The sequence below is a fragment of the Pseudorasbora parva genome, chromosome 15 (genome assembly GCF_024679245.1).
Source record: "Pseudorasbora parva isolate DD20220531a chromosome 15, ASM2467924v1, whole genome shotgun sequence".
Lineage (NCBI taxonomy): Eukaryota > Metazoa > Chordata > Actinopteri > Cypriniformes > Gobionidae > Pseudorasbora > Pseudorasbora parva.
In genome coordinates, this window is record NC_090186.1 from 42,402,604 (window position 1) to 42,430,263 (window position 27,660).

The 27,660-nt window shown below is 40.5% G+C and overlaps 2 protein-coding genes across 5 annotated transcripts in view; one reads left to right on the top strand and one right to left on the bottom strand.

Annotated features, from left to right (window-relative positions):
* fut8b (fucosyltransferase 8b (alpha (1,6) fucosyltransferase)) overlaps positions 1 to 27,660 on the top strand; it is a 126,087-nt gene that overhangs the window by 60,837 nt on the left and 37,590 nt on the right. The window contains exons 2-3 of one of the 3 annotated variants that reach the window (XM_067418222.1): positions 18,464 to 18,605; positions 18,699 to 18,947. The exons of 1 other annotated variant lie outside the window; for it this stretch is intronic. In XM_067418222.1, coding sequence (XP_067274323.1) covers positions 18,745 to 18,947 — 203 coding nt within the window. In that variant the 5' untranslated portion in view covers positions 18,464 to 18,605; positions 18,699 to 18,744. Of the gene's footprint in view, positions 1 to 18,463; positions 18,948 to 27,660 lie in introns of all 3 variants that reach the window. One more of the 3 variants, XM_067418221.1, reaches the window with a different exon arrangement.
* Positions 10,164 to 17,606, bottom strand: LOC137041662 (uncharacterized). 2 transcript variants are annotated; one of them, XR_010898136.1, is made up of 3 exons: positions 17,436 to 17,606; positions 10,775 to 16,961; positions 10,164 to 10,300 (listed from the first exon to the last, which is right to left on the bottom strand). XR_010898136.1 is itself a non-coding variant. In XM_067418206.1 (2 exons), the coding sequence occupies exon 2, from the start codon at positions 16,773 to 16,775 to the stop codon at positions 11,055 to 11,057; it is 5,721 nt and encodes a 1,906-aa protein (XP_067274307.1). In that variant the 5' UTR covers positions 16,776 to 16,961; positions 17,436 to 17,606; the 3' UTR covers positions 10,192 to 11,054. The 2 variants fall into 2 exon arrangements, 1 of the variants encoding a protein (XP_067274307.1); XM_067418206.1 differs by having other exon boundaries at positions 10,192 to 16,961.

The following is a 27,660-nucleotide window of genomic DNA, read 5'->3' on the forward strand; positions in this document are numbered from 1 at the left end:
TCCATCTGTTGTTCTATAGTTCTGTCTGTTGTTCTGTCGTTATTTTTCTGTCCAACCAATCCAACCAATCACAGTTATTTTATGAATCTATCTATAAACCTACAAAGCTATTTCTGAATACCTTTTGAATTTCTGTTCAGTTTAATTCCACTTCTCTGCATTCATATTGGAATTGTAATTGGTTTCCTGTTCAGGTTCAGGAGCTTGACTGGATTTAAAAGGCAGTCTCAGTTCCCTTCTAAATGATCCGCGAGCCTCGTGTTTTGTGTCCATGTCATATTATCAGAATCCTGCAAGTCAGCAAAATGTCCTCTGCAGTAACGTTATAGATTTATGTCATCTACAGGAGTTATTTGACATTTAGCTGATGGTGTCTTTTCTAACATGACTGACAGTGTCTCACTACAGGGAAAATTCCCCCGGAGCAAATGTTAAGTGTCTCGCTCAAGGAGATGATGGTGATTCGGGCTCACGTTATTCTCCAGAACAATCAAGCCTTCCGCCACTTTAAGATTACGAGGCTGAAGTCTAATCCAGTAATCTGCTGTCGGCTGCTGTGTAACTCGCTGAGGACGGCATCATCCTTCACTTATCTGTAGATCTCATCTGATGCCGGTTCCTCAGATATCACTTATGAATGATTTTAGAAGAAAACATTGTGCCTTGTCAACAGCAGTTTCCCAAGACATGCAAAAAACAGTCGGTGTGAGCACGATCTGAAAAAACAACAGGAAAGACTCCCAGAATATCAGAAATGTAAAGGCCAGGGCATCTTCAGCCTTAATAAACGCTGCACTCTCAGAAAAAAAGGTACAGTTCTGTCACTGGGGCGGTACCCTAAGGTACAAAAGTGAAAAAGTACATCTTTGTACCTTACTTACCCCTAAATGGTACATATCAGTACCTTAAAAGGTACATATCAGTACTTTAAGAGTGCAATTTAGTACCTTAAAGGTACATAGTAGAACCTTAAAGGTACATATTAGTACCTTTTCGGTTTTGTACCTTAGGGTACCGCCCCAGTGATAGAAATGTACCTTTTTTTCTGACAGTGTGTAAAAGGGAAATGTAAAACATGTTGAATGTGAGGATTTCTAACTTCTTCTTTTTCATCTGGGCTTTTGAAAGCTGAATGCTGTGTGTCAGAACTGCGAAAGGTTTTTGTTATCTTAAAGGCGCCGTTCCTTTAAAACCCCTTGATATTTTGCTGTAAATTTACTGATTTTTTTTCCATTTGTTGTGGCCTTCAAATCTTACTTCAAGTTGTCACATTTTGATCAGTATTTTTAAAGATTTTCTAGATTAAGAAGCTATCAATTTATATAACACTATGATTTATTATTTAATAGTTCAATATAGTTAAACAGTTTTAAGTTCAAAATAATTTTATTATCATCATTATTATTGGTACTATTAGTCAATAAATTGATATTAATGTAAGTTAAAAAATGTGAATTGTTTCTTTAAAAAAATTGTAGTATTATTAAATGTATTTGTAGAAGTCAAAAACAGTATTATTATTATTATTATTATTATTATTAGCTTTATTAAAGGTAAAAAATTGTATTATTGTTTGTCAATAAATAGATATTTATGTTAGTTGAAAAGTATATTATTATTATTATTATTATTATTATTATTATTATTATTATTATTATTATTATTATTATTATTATTATTATTATTTGTTGTTGTTATTTCCCTTAGTTGTAGTAGTAAAATATAAAATTATACAAGCCAAAAAGTGTGTATTATTATTATCATCATCATTATTATAATCATCATTAGTGATAAATCACACTTTTCAAATTCTATAATGTAATAAATATGTATGTATTAAATATTATCATTGATCAATTAGGAAGCAATCAATACTATCTATCTATAATTATTAAAGTATAATTCTTGCATTATTATATTATTATTAGTCAATAAATATTTATTGATGTAAGTTCAAAAATTGGGAATTTTTATTATACTTAATATTTAAAGTGAAAGTGTGTACTATTATCATCATTGATCATTCACATTTAACAAACTACATAATTATTTATGCTAATTATTTGTAATTATATTTTATAAAATAGTTTATTATAACAGGTTAATATCCATTTAGTTTCCCAATAAAGACGCTTCTGTTACAGACTATCCCGGTTTTTGTTTGGTTTTTTGAGGAAACATTGGGAAATGGATCGTTGCGTATTTTGTGTTCTTGTTTTGATGTGGCTCGGTGGATCCGGTTCCCGTGTCCTGGTTTGATTAACTGTGTCCAGCGTTTCCCAAAAGAGTCCTGTCCTAGATAATCATTCCTTTTGGCTGGACCGTTGTAGCCACACACACACACACACACACACACACACACACACACACACACACACACACACACACACACACACACACACACACACACACACACTCACACACTCACACACTCACACACACACACACACACTCACACACTCACTGCCCCTGCCTCTAAACCTACCCATCACAGAAAACATTTAGCATTTTTACATTTTCAAAAAAACATAATTTAGTATGTTTATAAATCCATTTGCAATGTGGGGACTGCTGGCTGCTGATCTCAGGTTTTTATTACATTGTGTGGGACGTTTGGTCTGCACAATGTAATAAACAAGTACACACACACACTGTTTTGTGGGACATCAAGGATGTGCTATGCAAGGTTCCTGTTGTAATCCGTCAAACCTTTGACCTTAAGTATAATTCATGTTGAGGCCACTCATGCATCTTTCAGCGCTCATTGGGAAGTTTACTGCGGGGCGGTACGGCTGCGTGATGGACAACCCTCTGCCGCGCGCTTTGAGCGGGTCATTTGGGTTGACCTTTTCTATGAGTGATTGACAGGTAAATGACAGTTGCACTGTGCCATAAAGATGATAAAGCATTGAGTCTGAAAGGTCAGAGGAGGCGTTACTGAGAAAGCAAAGCATGATGGGAACAGAGGTCTGAAAGCACCACAGAACAGAACAGCAGCTCTTTTCTAACATCTCATGACCTGAGGGAATCTGAAACTGAATGATTTTAATGTTTAATTTAAGTATGAGTGCATTACACCTTATGTTCAAAATGTATTATTTTCATGTTAAAGCTACACTGTGTAACTTTGTTAGTTTATTCTTAGCTAAAATCACTTGGGTCTTTAAAAAAATATGTGCTCATTAATGTATATTTACTTCTTTTTAGTAATAAAGTATTCTCGTAAGTTTATAATATGCCATTGAAAATACATACGGGTAGGGGTTTCGAATGCCGGTCGCCATGTTGGTCCTCCATCTTGAAAGTACATTAGCCAAAGAGGGACATACCCGTAAATTCAAGCTTCGCCTTTCGCGTTTTAACACTCAATGGCACTGTGTCGAATGTGAAGAGGGGGATTGCCATGTTAATCTTGGACTAAATCGGCCACCGTTAAAACGAAATCGGAATTGAGAGGAACAGAAACTAATATTCACTGGATGGTCATATACCTTTACACCGCTAGATGGGGAAAATATCACACAGTGGAGCTTTAAAGAACAACACAACTTTCAAACGTGATATGAATTGCCTTGGCAAAGGCCATTGAGGGGTGGTTGATTATAATTAGATTTTTTTTAACTTTAGTTAGTGTGTAGTGTTGCTGTTTGAGCATAAACAACATCTGCAAAGTTACGCCACTCAAAGTTCAAAACAAGGGAAGATATTTCCTTTTACAGAAATCACTTTTTAAAGACTATAACAAACGGCTGGTAGAGACTACAACAAGCTTCTTCATGGGTTAGTGACATCACAAACCCTATAATTTACATAAACCCGCCCCCAGGAACACCCAACAAAGGCCAGAGGAAGAGTTGTTGCAGTCGAGCAAATTCCGTCTTTAACAATTATTGCAATGCACAAACACAACTGCAATGGCAAGTTATAACCGTAATTAAACTAAACTAGACCTGTTCTCTCCACATCAGCAGATATTCTCTGTCTCTGCATGTCTTACAACAGTTCCCACACCAGCCATTTATAGATTATTATGACAGAATATGCTAATCAATAACTTGAAGATAGTTAACTCATAAATTCATCAACTATCCATCCAGAAACGTCCTCTCTCATTCTACATGTCATCTCTTCTTCTTGAGTCTCTCCATCATTGTCCGAATCCGGTTTGAACATAAAAGGCTGAACAGTTTCTGACATTTTTCATTTTACATATTTTCATACTATGATTTGACTTAATCATAGTCATTTTTACTATAATACTATCTTTTTTTATTTTATTTCATACATTAGTTAATGTCTACGGATGAACTTAAATCCTCTAAACTTTTTTTTAAATACTCGACGCAACCCCTGGCTTGCATGATTCCTTTATTTTTTATCATATTTTACAGTAAAGCATATTTTATAGTTTTTAATACATATTGTCTACATTTAAGCTTGTTTAACAAATATTAGATGTAGCTGGAGCTTGTGTCGTGTTCATCGGATGAACTTCTTCCTTCAGACCGCCGCCCTGCGTTTCACTCGTAGCCGAAATATGCTGTGACCGACTCCATAACCTCCTGTCCATAAACTATCAATGTACAGTTCTGAGGACATATTTTAACATCATAAGTATTTATACTCTTTATCTTTTTGAATAAAATCATAAGATTGTATGTAATGCATCAGGCGTTTCCATCACAAGAAGAGACAGACGCAACACTCGTTTAGGCGACTCACATCGCGTCCCTGCATGTTGCTTTGCATAAATTAAGCGATATACAACACAATACGATTAAATAAAAAACTGCATTTTACCGAAGATGTGCACTAATTTGCCGGAGCTCCACTGCTCTTTTTGGTTGTTACGTCTGACCCAGGATCGGAGTAACACAAAAACTACCCAAAAACTAAAATAATAACCCAAAAAATAACCAAAAGGCTCAACCCTGAATTTGGGTAGACAAAATATATTTTTTTGAGTGCAATCAGTTGGTGCAATTCTTTCCTGCTCTGTAATCAGATAAATAACAGTAAAATATGTTATGACTTTATGATCAGTACACAACAGTGTGGAGGAAAGCTCATATAACTCAACTCTAATGTTCTGCTGGGAATTTGGAGATAAAAATGATACCCGAAGCTTCTTTAACTTTACTGTTTGCAGACATCTCATCCCTCAGTGCTCAGACACTGTATTCCCTTGCTCCAGCTCTCTCTTAATGAAAACGGATGTCCTGCTAATGTTTAATGAAGATTCATTAAAAGCTGTCATATTTCTCTGTAATGCTCCGTCTGCACTGAGAGTGAGATGATGAAATCATGAATGATCATTTTATGATGTGCACTGCACACGTGGTACGCTGCTTCTTGTTCTTGTAGTTTTTACATTACTCATGTGCAGTGTTGCAGATGATAACGTTCTAGTTTTTGCCTGCAGAGTTGCATCTGTGTTGATCTAGAACAGGAGCGTTGTATTTTGAGGCTTTGCTCGCTTGCAGTATTGCATGGTTATGCAATTAAAATGCAGACAGCTTCATCGATTATAAAAGTTGCTTTTGTCACATTGCTTGTGTTGTAATAACATGCATTTGCAGTGAGTGTTGTTGATTGAAACAGGAACATTCTAGATGAGTTTTCTTGCGTGTCGTGTAGAAACAACATTTCTTTAAAACAGGATCATTTGTTGTTGATGCACTTCACACGTGCAGTGTTGCATGTGTTACGCATTTGCACTGTAGACAACTTCATTGATTAAAACAGAACATTGCAGTTTTGTTGATTAAAGACATGGATTTTTAATTATTTCAATATGTTCAATATGTTAAAAATATTAAGCCATTCTGACCCTGTTTTTTAAGCACGGCTCCTTTAAAAGGCACCTTTTATGCAAAATTCACTTTTGCATGGTACATGAACATAAATGTGTTTCCACCCAGTGTTGTTGTTTTTTTGTTTTTTTTACCCCATAAACCATAAGCAGTGTCTCAGAACAAGCCCTTTGCAGATTCTGGGCGGTGACAACTCTTTGTACAGGCCCCCGCCCCCAACGGTTGACGGACAGTTCTGTTTCAGCATAGACCCGCCCTGGATGAGCTGCACACAGTCTGCCATTGTTCTGATGCTGGAGCAGGTTTAGGTTTAGCACTTCTTGTACTTTGTTTTATACAGATCTTACTTTGATTGTGTGGAGTAAAACGGACACTTCATTTTTTGTGTGATGAACAATAAACTTCATAAAACTCATCAGTAAAGTTTTGGCCATCATTTGGACAGGGTCCTCTACAACGTTTGTGCAGTGGCGGCTCCAGAGATTTTCTGTTGCAGGTGCTATGGGGATGCTTAACACTTAAGAGAAGGTGCTTTGAATTTTGCGGCATCATTATGGCATTATGGAGTCGCATTGGACCACCCTGGTTTAAATTAATACGTACACACCCGCCTTATATATATATATATATATATATATATATATATATATATATATATATATATATATATATATATATATATATATATATATATAATTAATATTAAATATAATTAATATTAAATATAATATAATTCTGGGCTCTCTTGAGGATGGTTGCTAATATCACCTGCAGCTCAAACCGTAACCATAGTTGCCAAGTCCACGTGTTACGCGACTTTGGGCTTCTTTTTGGGCAAGTCGTGTTAAAAATCTTCAGTCGTGGGTTGCGTTTTTTTGGGCTTATTTTTTAAAATGTGTTTGCTTGTTAGGAAAATATGACAAGCAACTTTGTTTCTTAATAGTTGCTGTTTTGTCCAGTACATTGCTGACACGGTCTTCTCACAGCTAATGGCCATTCAATGCAACGATACTGCAATTCGTCCTCATACATCCCGCCTCGCTCCTCATTGAAGAAAAATCGCGTTCAACGTGCAGCATGTGATGTGACCATAGACTGGGACATTATAAATGCACGTAATGATAGTTCGTAGACGTAAATAGACGAATACATTTTTTGTTTTACAAACAATACAACCAGAAGACATGTACAGAGACGGAGGAAACGGAGGAGAGGCACCTAATTTACCGATTAAAAAAAAAATGATAATAATAGATTTTATTTATAATGTACTTTTTAGTTCCGAAGAATCTCAATGTATTTATCATTACAGGCTATGATAAAACAATAAAATAAAATGTGTGCATGTTCACCACTGCTAATGTGTGCACTAACTCCGACTATGGGTTACCATAATTAGCCTTCACATCACTTTTTCCATCTCCAAACCTCTTCTGTTCACAGCCTTTATTGCAATTTAAATAATTTTGTAATATCACATCTGTTTTTGCTTTTCAAACTCTGAAAGGTTTCAATTTAATAGCAGGCTCATTTATTGATAAATTGTTGATCATAAATTATATTGATAATAATATAGTAATATTGGGCTTGTTTTTGAAGCTGCAGTTGATTATTTATCTCGTGAGAGTTGGCAACACTGACTGACTGTAACGTTAGCATCCTCAATGAAAACCGCCGCCGCCGATTCTCTGTCTTTAAGTTCATCCCAGGAATTTTCTTGTTCTTGAGGCTCTGTGATGACGAGTGTTGTGTCTGCACCTTCACAGTCTCGTTTCTCGTTTCAGGATATGACTCAGAACGTGGACGTTTAGGGAGCAAAAAACGATCCATTTTGGTGTAACGTTATTTTACTTTGCTAAAACTCGCTATCAAAAACAAGCTCAGAGGTTCGCGGGCGCCGAGCCCATTGGCCAAAGATGATCACCTGTTTGGGCCTCATGTATTTAAGACTAATATATAATTTTAAATTATTATTTAATTCCTATTTTTAAAACATGAGAGAATATTCAAACATGACTTTAAAATATGAATATAAAAAATTACAGACATTTCTTGGGGGTGCTGGGCAGGTGCTATGACTAATATAGGGGGAGCTGCAGCACCACCTAGCCCCCCCCAACCCCCCCCCCACCCCCCCCCCCCCCCCGGCGCCGCCACTAGTGGATAAAAGCAATATGACAAGTTATAACCGTTATTAAAACAAAACTATACCTGTTCTCTCTTCAATGATCATTTATTCTCTGGATCTGTAGGCATTATTGTCCGACTCCAGTTCGAACTAAACATCGCTACTGAGAGTTTCTAACATTTTCATTGCATGAGATGAGATTGTCCTGACACCGGGGCATGAGCTCTTGAAGCTCCACCCTCTTCTTGGGTATTTTGAGCTAAAACCTCACACACACACTCTGGGGAAATCAGAGACTTTTTTGTATCTTGTAAAAAAGGTTATTATAGGTTCCCTTTTAAGGCTTGTCAGTAAGCAGCCACTGTTATGATTGTCTAATGTCATTGCATAGGAAATAGTATCAACGCCCATTCGCTATTGCGCATGAGTTAGTGTTTTAAAAACATCATCCATATAAAACCATCATTTACAGACAAAGCATTTTGGAATCATTTACTCAGTTTGTGATGCAGCTTCTGTCTGATTCAATACAGCCGACTGCTTCATCTTTTAACAACAGTTTCTTTGTGAACTCTCCATTATACTGTGCCTCTTTTACAAAACAACCAGCAGCCATATCAGCCTGTAGCCCAAGACTGGTTTCCCACTGAAGCTAAGCAGGGCTGAGCCTGGTCAGTACCTGGATGGGAGACCAACTGGGAAAACCAGTTGCTGCTGGTAGAGGTGTTAGTGAGGCCAGCAGGGGGCGCTCACCCTGTGGTGTGTGTGGGTCCTAATGCCCCAGTATAGTGATGAGGACAGTATACTGACAAAGAGCACCGTCCTTCGGATGAGACGTTAAACCGAGGTCCTCACTCTCTGTGGTTGTTAAAAATCCAAGGATGTCCTTCGATAAAGTGTAGGGGTGTAACCCCGGCATCCTGGCCAAATTTGCCCACTGGCCCCTGTCCATCATGGCCTCCTAATAATCCCCATATCCTGATTGGCTTCATCACTCGGTCTCCTCTCCACCAATCGGCTGGTCTGTGGTGGACGTTGCTGCCGTCACATCATCCAGGTCGATGCTGCACATTGGTGGTGGTTTGAGGAGATTCCCCCTTCAATGTAAAGTGCTTTGAGTGCCTAGAAAAGCGCTATATAAATGTAATGAATTATTATTAAAATAAAATAATCTGAACAAACATATGATCCTCCAACACGATCCAAGATGCCATTAAAATAAACCATCCACAGTTTTTTCCAACACTGGGATCCTTCTGAACTCTCTAGAGAAATAAGCAAATGAGCTGTTCGAACTGGACAAACACTTTTTCGTTCGTCCTGTTGTCGGCAGACTCAAGCGCATGGAGAACTGAACACGTGTCTGTATACTGTATCCAGTGTAGACAGTCAGTCATTATAATGGCTTCTATATGCGTCTGACACTTATCCAGTGTAGGCGAATGTCAGCGACTGAATGCCAGTCGGAAGGGCTTCACTCTTTGTCGACGTTTTAAGGCAACTTTAAAGGCGACATTTATAAATCTTTGTCGACGTCTTGCTCTGGAGGCAGGCATATGCAAATCTACATCACAAATCTTGCTTATAAAAAAGCAATTTTTGGAGCTTGATTAAATAAAACTTTGTTTTTGATGAGGAGGATGTTTTAAGCTATGAAACTAGCTGGATGTTTTATGGTACAAAGACCTCTTGTATGTCAAAAATCAAGGCAGATTTGATTTCTCATATCATGACCCCTTTAAAACAGACACTTTCAAGTTGTGTTGCATTGTACACTTGCAGTGTAGACAGCTTTATTGTTAATAAAAGGAGCGTTCTAGTTCTGTTGCAGGGTCATGTGTTTGCAGTGTAGGAGTTCTAGTTCTGTCACATCACTTGAAGTGACTGTTGTTGATCATAACACAATATTCTAGTCGTGTTTGCTTGCAGCGTAGACACAATGTCTTACTCACTCGTTCCTGGAGGGAAACTGATGACACAGGGTTTTCAAGGGTCGTTCCAGTGCACATACCACGTCAGTTTGGCACCATGGCAGTTGGTCACAAAACATGTGTCAACATCTGCGGGACATGTCTGGGGGAATGAGGGGGATTTAGCTGTCAGAGTCTCAATCCGTGAGAACGAAAGTGTTGAGACGTGAGATTGAGTGCAGTACAGATGTACGTGGTGAGGAGCGACAGCGTTTCCCAAACGAACAGCGGGTCCAGACTGTAAAAACTGCTGTTCACTCTATCATCTCTTTTGGTTCGGAGGATTTGAACGGCTACAGGATGTCCTGTTAGAACATGACGTCTCACACCAGTCTGGACTTCAAGATGCTTTATTGAACAAATGTTGGTGTATGTGTGTGTGTGTGGTTCTGTAACAGACAATATACAAAATATGAATAAACATAAATGTACAATCACAGATGTTTAAGCGATACTACATCTATCAAGCAGCCCTTAACAATTAGTTTTAAGTTAGGATATTAAATGACACATTAAAGAAATAGATATAAACCCAAATATGTTAATACAAACACAATACAATGTTTATACTATAATGATGCGAGCTTATAGCACGTGGTGTTAACAGCGCATGCGTCTAACTCTGAATAACATGCTCGTACATGTTCCCTGAGACCCTTTCACGCCTATACAATACAAGTGCAGCATCAATAGCCCACTGACAACGAACTCAAGATGATTATAAGACATTAAAACAAGGTATTTAGGCAACAACATAATGTGCAAACCAAATTATTAATATAAACATTCCGACGGAATGCCGCGGTAGCGCTCGTTAGTGTCTCTTAACAATATATGAATCACTAATGACGAGAAATACTTACAATCAGCTGCACGCACGCACACACAATCCACACAGCCGTTGTTAATGACACTTCTGACTAACTTTAAATGTTCATAAACTATATACCAGCCCATCTCTGCTTCCTCACTCATTGCTTTCTTGTTGACAACTCCGTGGAAAGTTTTGGAGCGGTCCAAATCACGGACAGAGGTGGGGGAGTTTGGAAGAGTCCATTTGTGAAGGGTGGCCTTTTTTACAGCCGCCCCCAAATTCGCAATGTGAATTTGCACAATTAAAAGGCCTTATCAAGTATTGGAATATCACTCAGGCAAGGGAGGTAGGCTGATGATTTTGATCGCTGGCCTCAAGTAAGTTCTATCCTTCACTTTGATTTCAGCTGATCTGACCCGATTATCTTTTCCTGGGTAAACCTGTGTAATCCTTCCGACCGGCCAAAGTGCGCGAGGTAGCTGTTGGTCCACAATCATAACGGTTTCACCTACTTGTAGATTTTCCTTCTCTGACATCCATTTCTGTCTGGTTTGAAGACTGGGTAGGTAGTTACATATGAATTGCCTCCAAAAGTGGTCAGCTAACAGCTGACTATGCCTCCATCTCCGTTTGCTAAGGATTTCCGAATCCTGGTATGTCACTTGAGGAAGTGAGGCATCCCGCCGCCCCATCAACAGGATGTTGGGTGTAACTGGATCTGGGTCGGCGATGTCGGAAGATGTGTAGCCAATTGGTTTGGCATTAAGTATACCCTCTATTTCAATGAGAACAGTCCGCAATACTTCTTCAGTGACTGTTTGTGCTCCGAGGGTCACTTGTAGGGCTGTTTTCAGGGATCGAATTTCGCGCTCCCAGCATCCACCGAAATGTGGTGCACTGGGTGGATTTAAAGTGAACTCAATTTGCTGGCTTGCAAGTTGAGCCTGGAGCTCAGGCTGAAGAGCTGCAAAAGCCTCCCTAAGTTCCTTTTCACCACCTTTGAAATTCGTACCTTGATCTGAAAGGATTTCAGAGGGTTTTCCTCGCCGTGCAATGAAGCGACGAAGGGCCATCAGGAATGAATCACTGTCCATACTTGAGAGGAGATCAATATGCACTGCACGTGAGGTCATACACTTGAAAATGATCCCCCAGCGTTTTTCATTTCTTCTCCCCACCTTTATGAGATAGGGACCAAAGCAATCTATCCCAGTAGAATAGAAAACTGGCTGGTGAATTCTCAACCTGGCTGGTGGGAGGTCTGCCATTCTGGGGGGATGCGGGTTGGCCCGCCATTTCTGGCAATCAATGCATTGGCGTTGATGATGTTTGACTGCTGCTCGTCCTCTTAATACCCAGTATTTCCTCCTGAGTTCTGAAAACACCCTCTCTGGCCCAGGGTGGTGCAGGCGATAATCATAGTCTTTGATGATCAACTTGGTGACTGGGTGATGTGGGTCAAGGACGATGGGGTGGATGTTATCCTCTTCTAGCGGACTGATCTGTCTGAGACGACCACCAACTCGAATGAGATTGGTGCCATTATCTAGTTCAGGGGCTAGACACAGCAGTCGACTACTGCTTGGCAATGGTTTATCAGCTTTCAAGTGCGACATCTCATCTGGGAATGATTCCTCCTGGATCTGACGGAGGGCTGTGAGCTCAGCTTCTTTATAGTCCTCTGCAGTAGCAATTGAGGAAGAGCTCTCATTCGATGGTGGTATGAGGGCCTTTAGGTAGTCAGTGAAGGTGGAAAATTTATGAGGATCTGGTAATAACTGAGAAGAAGTTACCAGTCCACAGAAGTTTGACCTTTTCAGTTCACTGTCTTGGGTTACGTGGGCAAATGGCGGCATTTCTGGCCAGCTGGCTGGTGTCTGACTGAGGAATGCTGGACCTTGATTCCATCGGCTGTCTTTGGTGAGATCAGAGGGAGATCTTCCTCTTGTAATGGCATCCGCTGGGTTGTCGCTTGACTGTACATAACGCCAGGTATCAGATTCAGTTAAGTCCTGGATCTCTGCCACTCTGGTCCCCACAAAAACCTTAAAGCGACAAGACTCTGATAAAAGCCAGGTCAGTATTGTAGTGGAGTCAGACCATAGTGTGATGTCGTTGAGTGGTAAGGTTAGCTCTGTTTTCAGGACTTTAGCCAGCTGTGCCCCTGTGAGTGCTGCACACAGCTCAAGACGTGGAATGCTTTGTTGTTTCTTGGGGGAAACACGGGACCTAGCGGTTACAAAGGCCACCTCCACTTTACCTTGAGGATTCTCTGTTCTTAAGTACGCCACAGAGCCATAGGCCTTCTCTGAGGCATCACAAAAGATGTGAAGCTGCCTGTTACTAGTGGAACAGTCCAGTTCTTCGCTACAATAACATCTGGGCAAAGTGATGTGCTGCAGGTCTTCCAACTCGCTCTCCCACTGTTTCCAAGAGTCTAATAGGTTCTCTGGTAGACGTGGGTCATCCCACTCTCTTTTTTTGTCCCACAACCTTTGCACTATTACCTTAGCTCGAGTAGTGAAGGGAACAATGTAGCCAAGGGGATCATATTGGCTAGCAAGTATTTGGTAGATACTTCGCATGGTGGGCATTTGACAGTCAGGTTTGCGTCGTTTGTAGGAGAGTGTGTCTGATTGACAATTCCAATGCAGGCCAAGCGTTGATTCCTGGACATCTTGGTGGCCTTCACAGAGCCAGAGGATGCTGTTCTGAGACTGAATATCGAATGGCAGATGGCTGATAACCGAAGGGTCATTACTGGCCCACTGTCGTAGCTCAAAGCCACCAGATGCCAGGAGGCTGTAAAGTTTGTCAACTAGATTCTTGGCCGTTTTAGGGGAATCAAAGCTCTGAAGGCAATTGTCAACATAGAATGACTTCTCTACAGAAACCCGTGTGTCCTCTCCAGGCTGACTGTGATCTAGAACATGTTTCTGTAAAGCAAACGAAGCACAACATGGACTGCAAGTGGTCCCGAACGGCAGCACCTGCCATTCATAGACATCCGGGAGCCTATCTCTTTGCATATCTCTCCAGACGTATCTCAGCAGTGGTTTATCCTTTGGCAAAAGGCGCACCTGATGGAACATGCCACGGATGTCACTGCTGATGGCAATAGCGTGTTCCCGGAAACGCAGAAGGACTGCCAGAAGTGATGGACCAAGTGTTGGACCAGGTAATAGGAGCTCATTCAGATTGTGCCCTTGGTATGAGAATGAACAGTTAAAGACTACCCTGTTCTTCCCATTATGCTGCACTATGTGGTGTGGAATGTACCAGGCCTCTTTTGTTCTGTCCACCTGCTCCTGTCTAAGTTTGACCACATACCCAGCCTGCACTAGCTTGGCCAGTTCCTCTTGGTATGCTGCAGCCAGATCAGGGTCCCTTTCTAGACGTTTCTCAGTTCCCCTCAGCTGTGGTAAGACCGCTTCCTTACGTGCATAGAGACGAGGCATGTTCTTAACACGAAGCAGAGGAGTTGCGTATCGCTGGACACCATCAATATTTACTCTTACAGTGTTTTCTTGCAGAAGCTGAATGGACTCTTTGTCTTGGCGTGACCTGGTGATCACCTTTTCACTCTGATAGGGCAGAACGTCCATTTGCCACAGTCTCTCCACGTTTGCATAGAGGTCATTGATGGGCCGCAGCGTGGTGAAGAAACATTGATCAGTGGCAAGATGACTGCTCAATTCTTGAGCTGGACCCTGCAGGGTCCATCCCAGACGTGTTCTCACTGCTGCCGGACCACCAGGGGGCCCCAGTCTGACTGGCTGTATAGATGTGATAAGATGGGGGCAATCAGAGCCAATGAGAAGCACAGGATGTACCTTGTCCAGCGGTTGTAGTGGTAACCCGGCAAGATGTTTGAACTTCCTTTGCAGGGCACTGACTGGGTGAGTATGTTCGGCTAGACCAAGTGCTTTGGCTGTGAATGCATTTCGGATCTTGTAGGCTTTACTGGGTTTAACAGTTGGGGACACGGTAAAGGTCACAGCCGCCCCGTGAATAACCTGAGTATCTTGTCTCACTGTGCGAAGCACAAGGTCTTCGGGCTCCCCCACAAGTCCCAATTTCTCCACTGCATCATGCAGGATGATGGTACGCTCTGATCCATCGTCCAACACCGCATAAGCCTCTATTGCCCTGTTACCATTCCTGATCAGAACCTTAGTAACTTTGAGCAGCACTTTACTGCCGGATGTTGGGCGGTCAACATACAAAACTGCACTAGAAGGAACTGTACTCTGCTGAGGTGGCTTGACTTGATCATTGACGTCATGCAGTACCAGAAGGTGCTTCTTGTTGCAGGTTGGGCAGAGAGTCTTTAGTGTGCAGTTAGCTGCTTGATGTCCACGACCACAGCGCCAACATCTGTTCTTTGTCTTTATCCAGTCTATCTTCATGTCTTTGCTGAGAAGCTTAAAGTTGTCACAGCCATTCAAATAATGCTTGTTGTTGTCACAGTATGGACAAAAAGCCTGTACCTTCTCTGTTCGGAATGAAGCTGGTTTCGATACGGCTGAAGACGGCGACATGGACGGTGACTTTTCAGTCCCAAGGAGAATAGTAGTTGGTCTGCGCGGCTGCTTAGGCTCTCTTCTCACCTCTTTGATGCGTGTTGAGAAATCCTGCTTTGGGTGACAAGCATACTGGCTACTGTCTTCCTGAACCTGAAGCTCATATTCCAGCCATTCAGCGAAGTCTAGCAGTGTTGGAATAGCAACTTGCAGAGGGTGGGTGTACCGTTTGAAACCAGATCTGAGGTCATGTGGCAGTTTACTTAGGAGTCGAGACACATGTGATCCACATTCTAGCTCTACACTACCTTTGGGACCCAGCTGTTGCAACATACTGACAAGCGAGCGCACCTGCAGACCAAACATCCTGAAGGCTCTGACATCTCCACTGCGTATATTAGGTCCATCCATCAACTCAGCAATTCGTTGCAGGGCTAATTGGTGAGGTTGACCATACATTTTATTCAGAGCTCTCATAGTGTTTGTGAATGGAAACCTTGAATTACTATAAGAGTCCGCTACCAGGAGGGCCTCTTCCAGTTTCAGATGGTCTGTGAGGATTTGGAACTTGAAGTGTTCTGTGGCGTCGTCAGGCAGGATGTTCTCTAATGCAATTCTCAACCTTGAAAACTCCCTAGGGTCAGGAGAGGTCAGGAAAGGAATAGTAGGAGCTGGACCTCTGTAGGTTCTCTCATGGATAGATGAGGTAAGTTGATGCTCTGGAGGGTATTCAGCGTGAGCTGGCCTCCTCTGGTCCTGTGATGGGACCATAAACTCAGGCATCTGACGTGGCAGAGAATATGGTTGAAAGTCTGGATACTTGAACTGCGGCGAGTCAGAATACTGTGTTGTAAAGGCTCTCTCATGTGAAGAGGAGGAAATGTTCATGTTTCTCAGGTCGCCAATCAGCTCTGTGGTTTCCTCTTGCACAGCTAGGCCTGATTGTCTCTTAGCGGCAGACAGCAGCCTCGAGCGCAGAGCTGGTATCGGATGGGGAGTCTGGAGGCGAGCTGCTGGAGGGTGAGAGCGTGGGGATGGCATTTGTGAAGTGACTGATTCAGTTGGAGCTCTCCGCTCAGATTTCAGGTTTTGAAGCTCATGGAAAAGTGCAACATTTTGTTGACGCATCTCTTCGACTGCAGAGATGATCTCAGGGAGCTGGCTAGCTTGTTGTTGCAAGGCAGTGTTCTTCCGCTTCATCTCCTCTAACGTGGCAGTAAGCTCTGGTAGCTGTCTCACTTGTCGTTGCAATGCAGCGTTCTCCTCTCTCAGTCTTTCAGAAGTGCTGTCCCACTGATCATTGAGTATCCATTCTGACCGCTCTGATGCTTGGCTGACTGGTGAAGTGGATCTGGAATGACCTGTAGTACTTGGCGGTTTATCATCATGTACACCCTGGTAGCTAGGCGACTGTGGTTGTGGTCGACGAGGCCCAGGTCCACTAAGCTCGTAGTCTTCAAAGTAAACAGGAGGGTTAACTCTTCTTCTTGGTCGCACAACAGGGGGTTCTCTTTCTGGGTGAGACATAGCTGCAACAGTCCACTCATCCGGCTCGAAGGACCATGTAAAAACTGCTGTTCACTCTATCATCTCTTTTGGTTCGGAGGATTTGAACGGCTACAGGATGTCCTGTTAGAACATGACGTCTCACACCAGTCTGGACTTCAAGATGCTTTATTGAACAAATGTTGGTGTATGTGTGTGTGTGTGGTTCTGTAACAGACAAAATACAAAATATGAATAAACATAAATGTACAATCACAGATGTTTAAGCGATACTACATCTATCAAGCAGCCCTTAACAATTAGTTTTAAGTTAGGATATTAAATGACACATTAAAGAAATAGATATAAACCCAAATATGTTAATACAAACACAATACAATGTTTATACTATAATGATGCGAGCTTATAGCACGTGGTGTTAACAGCGCATGCGTCTAACTCTGAATAACATGCTCGTACATGTTCCCTGAGACCCTTTCACGCCTATACAATACAAGTGCAGCATCAATAGCCCACTGACAACGAACTCAAGATGATTATAAGACATTAAAACAAGGTATTTAGGCAACAACATAATGTGCAAACCAAATTATTAATATAAACATTCCGACGGAATGCCGCGGTAGCGCTCGTTAGTGTCTCTTAACAATATATGAATCACTAATGACGAGAAATACTTACAATCAGCTGCACGCACGCACACACAATCCACACAGCCGTTGTTAATGACACTTCTGACTAACTTTAAATGTTCATAAACTATATACCAGCCCATCTCTGCTTCCTCACTCATTGCTTTCTTGTTGACAACTCCGTGGAAAGTTTTGGAGCGGTCCAAATCACGGACAGAGGTGGGGGAGTTTGGAAGAGTCCATTTGTGAAGGGTGGCCTTTTTTACACAGACGTTTTAAGAGTCTCCTCACATCTGTCATGAGATTGCACCCTCGTGAGATTGTCATTTTGATCAATCCTCGTGTGTGTTGAGGCAGGGCTGTGTCGGGAGTGTGAGGAAGGAAAAGCATTTCATGTTTGTATTTTAGTTGTATTCAATTCATCTTCATCGACACACTGTGTTCTATAGCAATGTTCAAGTGGCTTTGTTTCAGGGCTCAGATTTTAAATGTTACCAACAAACAACATTGTTTATATATATATATATATATATATATATATATATATATATATATATATATATATATATATATAAATATATATATATATATATATATATATATATATATATATATATACTAAAAAACATTATTATATTATATATTATATATACATATAGCATTTTATTTATTTGTTATTTTTTTATAAATTCTGTTGGCCTTAGAAACAAAACATGGGTTAAGCCAAAATGTTTATATAATAATTCAGATTCACCAACATTAAAATAAGGATAAGAACCAATTTTTGAATCATACAGAATTCGATACACATTTTACCTGCACCATTTTGTTCTTGGATTTAGATGATGAATATGAATATGTCTAGTGACAGATGAGTTTGGTTGGATACACAACCTTTGACGTTGACAACAGAAGATACGGGAAGCATTTTGTCCTTTCTTTTAAAAGTTTGAAAGTCTACTTTTTCCTGTTTAGTAAAGTCATCTATGAATAAATGATGGCTTTTTATTCTTTGCATTCAGCGTTGTTTTTCTCTGCTGTCGACTAAGTGACCAAGTTCTCTTTTTCTTTCTGCAGGACAATAATGCCTTCAGAGAACCCAACAAAGCCAATGAGACGCCGGTGAAAACCGCAAAGCCAAAAACAGCAGAGGCATCAACTAGAGGAGCAGAATGGAAGATCTGCCTTCTTGACGAGTCGCAATGCATGAATATCCACGGTGTGTTGACGTACCTACGTAGACGCACCAGTTCTTTTTATCACCTTCCGCATTTGGACGCCTATTGCTTTTAACCTCTACTTTAATCGGCAGACCCAACATGCCCGTCTGTCATTTGTGACTGGAGTTTGGCGGCAGCATGCGTCCATGGACAGGCTCTTGGCGCTGGATAGCGCTGGTCCTGCTAGCATGGGGGACGTTGCTCTTTTATATCGGGGGTCATCTGGTGAGAGACAACGAACATGCGCCGCGCTCCAGCCGTGAGCTGGCCAAGATCCTCACCAAGTTGGAGAGACTGAAACAGCAGAATGAAGACCTGCGGCGCATGGCTCAGTCTCTACGGTAAACGCCTGCTGGGTTATTATAGTTCAGCCGAAAATGACACTGTCCAAAAAAAAAAATGTAACCCTTATGACTGGTTTTGTGGTCCAGGGTTGCATATCATGCAAAGTAGTTAAACTGCTGTCATTTTTGCACTTTCTCCGTTACAATTGACATATGCAAGTATGCAAACTTTGCATAAATATTGTACTTCTATAGTTTAAATTGATTGTTATATCAACGGTTTGTGATGTCAAGGCTGTGTGCTCTGCCACTAAAGACCCTTTCTAACATTCGCAGTGTTTGACCCGATTCTGTCTGATGTGAGTTTAGTACTCTGGGTACATCTGTGCTCTTAACAGAACAAGAGAAAAGGAAGCGTATGAGCTTCTAAGAAACAAAGTCCCATGTTCTTCTGAGAAAAACTGAGCCAAACAGTCTGAGACAGTGCTTCTCATCCAGGCTGCAGGATGACTTAAAGTTAAAATGATATATATTATTAATTATATAATAATTTAATATTTACTGTAATAAATATAATTTATGTAATGAAATTAATATTTAAATAATCAATTATTAATATATTTAATTATATTATATATTTAATATTTTAATACAATAAATACTCATATTTTGTAAGTTGCTTTGGATAAAAGCATCTGCTAAATGCATAATTGTAATATTATTAATTAAAATAACTAATTATAAATATTTAAATTTGGTCAAAATGCTAAAAAGCCATATATATACTGAAATCTTATGTGTTTTTTAATGCTGGCCAATTGATTAATCACATCCAAAATAAAAGTTTGTGTTTACATAATAAATGTGTGTGTACTATATATAATTATTATGTATAAATGAACATGTTATAATATATAAAATATACACACACACACATATATATAGGAAATATTAGGAAGTATTCTGTTATCAGCAAAAGATGAGTATCAATATGACGCAGTAATATACAGCTATAATATAATAGATATTATGTGGTTAGTTAATGTTACGTATTCAATTAAACAGACACAATGGCATTATTTCTTAAATATATATATATATATGAAGGAGTGTGTGTTTCTATATACATAATAATCATACACAGTACACACACATTTATTATGTAAACACAAACTTTTATTTTGGATGTGATTAATCGTATTTTCCCTCAATCACTATTGTTTCTATCGAAGCACATGTAGTTCTTGCGGTGCAGACGGGGAGCAGATTTGTGACTCTGAGCTCGACTGTGGCATGAGGAGTTTTTGCAGGATGTTCGGGAGAGACATGAGGGAGGTGTTCTGAAGTTCTGATGGAGAAAGTTGAGATTTATAAAGAGCTTATACTAAGGAGAGAAGACAAATGTGGCACTCTCAGAGGATGTTCGAGAAAAAGGGATATGTAGGGATTTGCAGAGGAGCTGGCTGGCCTGGAGAAAGTGCTGTCCTTAAAGAGGACCTATTATTCTGTGTTCATCTTTCTATAGTGTGTAATGTTGCAGTTTGAGCATGAAAAAGCTCTGCAAAGTTTCAAAGCACAAAGTCCCTCCAGCGGGAGTTCTTCTCTATATATCAGTGTCAGTGTTTCTGAACTCTCTAAAAACGCCTCCATTGCAGTCTTGAGTTTTTTTTTTTTTTTTTTTTTAGAAACAAACATGTCAAAATATTCCTCATTTAAATAATTAATACGCAAAATAAAGGGGCGGGGCCTGGTTGAGTTACTTAGTAGTGCATTGAAACTGGCGGTTATGATAAGGGGCGGGACATTTTCAAAACACACTTGACCAATCACAACACACTGGTCCAGCCGACCAATCAGAGCACAGTGTGCTTTTCAGAAGGAGGAGCTTCATAGCGACAAGAACTAAACAGAGCGTTACTGACAGACTGGGAAGAGAGGAGCCGCAACAATGGAGAATATGAAAAAAAAATCGATGTTTTCTGAACATTCAAACATGAAAAGTAGATCCTAAAAGTAGATCATAGTGAACCACAAAACAAAATCACAATACGGCCTCTTTAAAAGATCATCAATGAAGTAGGGCTACAAAAATTAATTCAAGAAATAATTACAGATTACAGCTGCCACAAGTAGTTAATTGGAAAAAGTGTTGGTTACAGCACTAAAGTAGTTGTAGTCCCACCATAGTGCTTTTCTGTAAGGGAAGTGTGATGGAAACTGAACCTGTGTTTGATTGTCCGTAACACACGAGCAAATAGTTCCTCAAAAATAGCTCTTCTATGGCTCCTGAGAGCCCAGCTATCGTCCATACGCAGAGAACAGAGCTTCGCTCATTTATCTTTGTCAGGCTGAAGGAGTAGCATCTATTTCAGATATAAATCTTGATCTGATCAATGTCTTCTGTGCTTTAATTCCAATCATTTCGTCCAATGTGGCTCGTATGTGTCTTTTAGCCTAATTCAGGGTCCCAGTCTCCCATTGATCCGCTCTAAACCTGGAGGTCCACAATATCAATCCCAAGATCTCTGATAGATCCAGCCAGTGTCCTTGGACTGTGGAGCTGGAGGAGTATTGATTATAAAAAAGGCCAGATTCACTATAGGACTAGTGCTTATACAGTCCAGCATGCATTTGTGCTTCTGACATGAATTATTAGTCAAACCGTGTGTGTGTGTGTGTGTGTGTGTGTGTGTGTGTGTGTGTGTGTGTGTGTGTGTGTGTGTGTGTGTGTGTGTGTGTGTGTGTGTGTGTGTGTGTGTGTGTGTGTGTGTGTGTGTGTGTGTGTGTGTGTGTGTGTGTGTGAGCCTGTTTATGTGGTTTATGAGGACACAAATTTGTATAACTACATGGGTATTACACTGGTATTACACTATAAATGTGGTTTATGAGGACATATCCAGAGGTGGTAAAAGTACTCAAAAGTTATACTCGAGTGAAAGTATATATACCTAAATAAAAAAATACTCCAGTAAAAGTAGAAAGTCCTCCATTCAAACATCACTTGAGTAAAAGTACAAAAGTATCAGATTTAAAACGTACTCAAATACCGAAAGTAAAAAGTAAATATTCAAATTAACTGTAAATATCAATAATTACGCAGATAAAATCTTTTGGGACTGATATGCAATGCTTTAAATGAACAAATGATAAGATTAGATACTGCAATTAAGAATTTGTTTGATTTGCAATTAATAGGAGACAATGAAGCACCTTAACGCAGTATAGGGGTTAAACTTAAAATAGACATGTTCCATAACATTAGCTCCATAAAACAGATGAGGAGCAAGATACTATTAACTAATTCAAAATAAATTCAAAAGCCATAACCACAATGACATATTACGTAACAATTAGTTAATAGTCATGTGCCTCAACAAGTAAAGTCATAATATAATTTTGCCAATTGTTATGATGATTAATGATGAATTAAACAGACAACTGAGAGTCGGAATGCATGGCTTTGAATACATGAATTTACATTATTAGTTAATGCAATATGTTATTAGGGAATTAATGATGTCATATTTAATTAATAACAATTCATATATTACTTAATCTATTAATCATAGAGAATGTTCATTAGTTGCTGATGCAGTAATCATTAATAAATGGTTTAGTTCTTCATTAGTAATACATTAACTCATAATTATCTGTGCATTAGTTAGGCATGAATTATAATAGTGCACCTGTATTGTAAAATGTTACCAATGTTTTCATAGTAAATTATCTGCCGCAAAATAAAAAAGTTGGGGAAACACTGAGCTAACGTTAGTGTGGCAAACCTGACTTGTCAGCTTTTCCAAGTCTATACCCGTCATCCATGAATGACCAGACCGGTTTGGAAAATCAAGTGTAATAAATACTTAATACTTGGAGCGGGCATGGGGTAATGTATTGGAGTAAAAAGTAAACTTTGCCTTTAATATTGTAGTGGAGTAAGAGTAAAAGTAGATGCAAATAAAATATACTCAAGTAAAGTACAGATCCCTGAAAAAAATACTTAAGTAAAGTATCAAAGTATTTTTACTTGATTACTTACCACCCCTGGACATATCAAATGTCCCCATAATTCAAATGGCCTTAAAAACATACTAAATGATGTTTTTTTTGAGAAAGTAAAAATGCAGAATGTTTCCTGTGATGGGTAGGTTTAGGGGCAGGGGCAGTGTAAGGGGATAGAAAATACGGTTTGTACAGTATAAAAACCATTACGCCTATGGAGAGTCCCTGTAAACCACATAGACCAACGTGTGTGTGTGTGTGTGTGTGTGTGTGTGTGTGTGTGTGTGTGTGTGTGTGTGTGTGTGTGTGTGTGTGTGTGTGTGTGTGTGTGTGTGTGTGTGTGTGTGTGTGTGTGTGTGTGTGTGTGTGTGTAAGTGACTGACTGACTGGCTGTGTTTGTCTCTGAGTGAGTCAGTGAGTGGATCAGTGAGTGAATCAGTGAGTGAGTCAGTGAGTTAGTAATTGAGTCAGGCAGTGAGCGAGTCAATCGTTGAGCGAGTCAATCGTTGAGCGAGTCAATGGGTGAGCGAGTCAATCGGTGAGCGAGTCAATCGGTGAGCGAGTCAGTCGGTGAGCGAGTCAATCGGTGAGCGAGTCAATCGGAGAGCGAGTCAATCGGTGAGCGAGTCAGTCGGTGAGCGAGTCAGTCGGTGAGCGAGTCAGTCGGTGAGCGAGTCAGTCGGTGAGCGAGTCAGTCGGTGAGCGAGTCAGTCGGTGAGCGAGTCAGTCGGTGAGCGAGTCAATCGGTGAGCGAGTCAGTCGGTGAGCGAGTCAGTCGGTGAGCGAGTCAGTCGGTGAGCGAGTCAGTCGGTGAGCGAGTCAGTCGGTGAGCGAGTCAGTCGGTGAGCGAGTCAGTCGGTGAGCGAGTCAGTCGGTGAGCGAGTCAGTCGGTGAGCGAGCGAGCGTATCAGTCAGTGAGCGAGTCAATCAGTGAGCGAGTCAATCAGTGAGCGAGTCAATCAGTGAGCGAGTCAATCAGTGAGCGAGCGAGCGTATCAGTCAGTGAGCGAGTCAGTGAGTGAGTTGGCAGCAATGGACCATCCAAAGTATGCTCACTTATTGACAATAATGAAATGATGAAGAACACAGAGCACAAATTCAGACTGGCCTTACTAAAACTGGTCATTTCCCTGACACTGGAATAGAGGACTCATAGCACACAAATTCTGAATTCTGTAAGAGTGAGAGTACAGAGGAACACGCTGATTAACGCATACAGGGCACAATTAGGCCGATACCCTCGACTAATCCACATTGAGAAACGAGCCATCACATTTTGGAAAACATCTAAAAATCAGTGACCCCAACTCTTACCAATTTAAAGCTCCCCTGAAGATTCAAGAAGATTCCCCTCATTCAAGCTCCACAAACGACTACCACGACCATGGGCATCAGAAGCAAAAAAAAAATGTGGGTGGGTCCCCCGACACTTACTGGAGTAGATGCAATTTACATTAAGTGCAAATAATCTGCATCATTTACTAGATGTCTGGTTGGGCCAAAAGTCACGAAATCATTAAGATTGACAAAAGTGTAGGGGTAAGACGCAATTGCAGAAACTTTTGACGCAAATCACCCCGAGGTTCAAATCTGCCTTTTACCAAACTCGCTCTACTCCCTTTTCCCACCACATATCAATTAGAAAAGGTGTTTATTTTCAATAAAAATTAAGAAAACATTCAAAACATTGAAATATAGCTTCTAACATAAAAAGTGTTTATTGTTTAGACGGTAAAAGTAAGTAGGTCCAACATCATTGTTCTTAAAAAGTACATGAAAAGTACACACATACAATGATACGGACGCCTATGAACACAACTTATATTGTTGAACACAAAAACAAAGCAAATTACAATGTCATTTGGCCCTAAACAGAGATTACATGACAGCAGAATATCTGAGCACAGTCAGAGACCACCAACTGAGGACAAACATGACGAGGTACAGACTGACTGACCACAGCCTGAGAAAGGCTGATACAGACAGAACTGGCTGCCCAGAGAGAGCAGGTTACACACACACACACACACACACACGAGGTACAGACTGACTGACCACAGCCTGGCTATAGTGATGGGCTGATACAGACAGAACTGGCTGCCCAGAGAGAGCAGGTTACACCTGCACACACACACAGACACACACACACACACACACACACACACACACACACGAGGTACAGACTGACTGACCACAGCCTGAGAAAGGCTGATACAGACAGAACTGGCTGCCCAGAGAGAGCAGGTTACGGCTGCACACACACACACACACACACACACACACACACACACACACACACACACACATACACGCACACACACACACACACACACACACACACACACACACGAGGTACAGACTGACTGACCACAGCCTGAGAAAGGCTGATACAGACAGAACTGGCTGCCCAGAGAGAGCAGGTTACACCTGCACACACACATACACACACACACATGCACAAGGTAGCAAGTATAAATAGAAAAAGAGCTGCACTTAATAACCACCCGCCCTAATTATAATCCTTTCCTTTCCCAAATTTGAAATTATTTGACCCAACTTTAAAATGTGGAAGAATGGCACACAAGCTCAATGTTTACTTGGAAAAAAGAGAGACTGCATTTCACTGACAGAAAAATGCCTCAATTTCTGCCACAAAAAGAGTCGACCAAAAAGTGATCCAGCGTCCATTTACTCACTATAGTGTGCCCACAGCATTAAAGATACTGCAGAATTTTTCATTTTACACATGGGGTACTTTTTATCCCTTTGAGCACCAAACCCATCTTAGGTGTTTAGTGCCAAAAAAGCTTTTTTGTTTGTTTCATCTGACAACAGAAGCCATCTCGTTTGAAGTTCCAGTAGTGTCAGTTACTTCAAATGTCCTATGGACAGATGGAACAAACAAAAAAGAGCTTTTTGGCAGAGACACTTAATGGAGCACGCATGGATAAAACAAGTGTGTAAAATGAAAAACTCTGCTGTGTCTTTAATGCTGTGGGCCTAATATTCTGCCAGAGTTCCTGGACAGCTTTGGATCTTCCAACAGGACTGTGATCCAAGAACAAACAAAATCAAGACAAAAATGGGTCACTGAACACAAAACCAAGCATCTGCAATGGCCATCCCAGTCCCCCTGACCTGAACCTTTAGAAGACAAATGGGTGGAAGAGCCAACATGAATCTGTGAATCTGAAGGATCTGGAGAGACTCTGATCTCGTGTCAGTGTTCTCCAAACTCATCCGCCATTATAGGAGAAGACTCTGTTATCTTGGAAAAAGAAGGTTGCAAAAAGTATTTAAAGGTGCACTATGCAGTATTTTTGCAGTAAAATATCCAAAAACCACTTGGCCAGTGTTATATATTTTGTTCAGTTGAGTACTTACAATATCCCAGAAGTTTCCAACTATTTGTAAATTGTGAGAAAATTGCTATTTTAACTAAAGACCGGGACGTTTCAGCATAGCGTTTGAGCGAGTCGCCTGTCAATCGCGTCATATCTGCTCTACCCTCGGTGTCGTGTTTTATTTGGCAGGAGCGCTTTACTCTTAGCAGTGTGAACAAGTGAACGCACGGAGTAACGTCATAACATCGTTTTAAACACACTTAAATGTATCTAATATGATAAACAGAGCTACTTTACCTCATAATCATAACCATAAGAGCGGATCAGTGCAGGCGCCCGGCGACTGTATCAGCCCATCCCGTCCCGTCATAATAAAAGTCCCGGTGTTCGCGAGCCGTGTGTTTGTTTAACAATCACTCCAGCGGCCGTGCTCAGCTCCTCAACACTCGGTCCTGCTCTGCTTTACACTACAGTAACGTTAATAACCGCATCCATCAACATGATTTCTGCCAGAGTCCTATTTTCCACCGGCTGTGAGGTGAAGACCACATGTCCCAAGATGCTGCGCTCAAACTGGGCGTCATCAAACTACGCCTTTGTTTTGAATAGGCGCCCTCCAGTGGACGGAAAGTTGCATAGTGCACCTTTAATAAGAGGGGGCCAAAAAAAAATTCTCAACGTGTTTTGAAAAATAAATACATCTATTTCATAATGTGACCCCCCCCCTTCAATTATTTTGCTTACATTTTTGCAAATTTGTTTAATAAAGTATAAAAAAGATTAACAGTGCAGATATATTTTTTACAGCCATCTTTGATCATATAGAACAGGGGGGCAAACACTTTTTTAGACCACTGTAGTTTAAAAATGTTTCATCCAAATACTGCTGCACTGATGTGAAACAAGTATTGAGGACCTTCATTTCTTTTTTCTTAAATGAATATCTTCTACAGAGCACTGTTCAAATGCCAGAAGGCACTTTTATGTTTTATGTAATTTATATATGCACATACTACTATCATAAAGTGATGATAAAAATAAAAAAAACTACTGGATAGATACATTAACATGGGAATTGATGCTCAAAGCAATAAAATGTTTCCGGCCTTCGCTGAAGAGAAATGGAATATTATCTGACAATGGCCTGCGTGTGGTGCCGTGCATTATTATGAATGTTTCTCCACACATCATAATGTTCATTTGTTTCACCGAGACGCGGCGGTCCACACCCTCAGGCTGGGTGAAGAGATGTGTGCATTCTGTCAATATCATTATATGAGCAATTAAAATTGCCACGAGCCCTGGAATATATTCTGCCACAGACATTCTTCATATTAGTGTTTGCCAAGAACACACACAATAAATTTAGAAAAGAAAACTGCTTCTAATGCACTAAAAGCACTCTTATGATTAAGAATATTGTC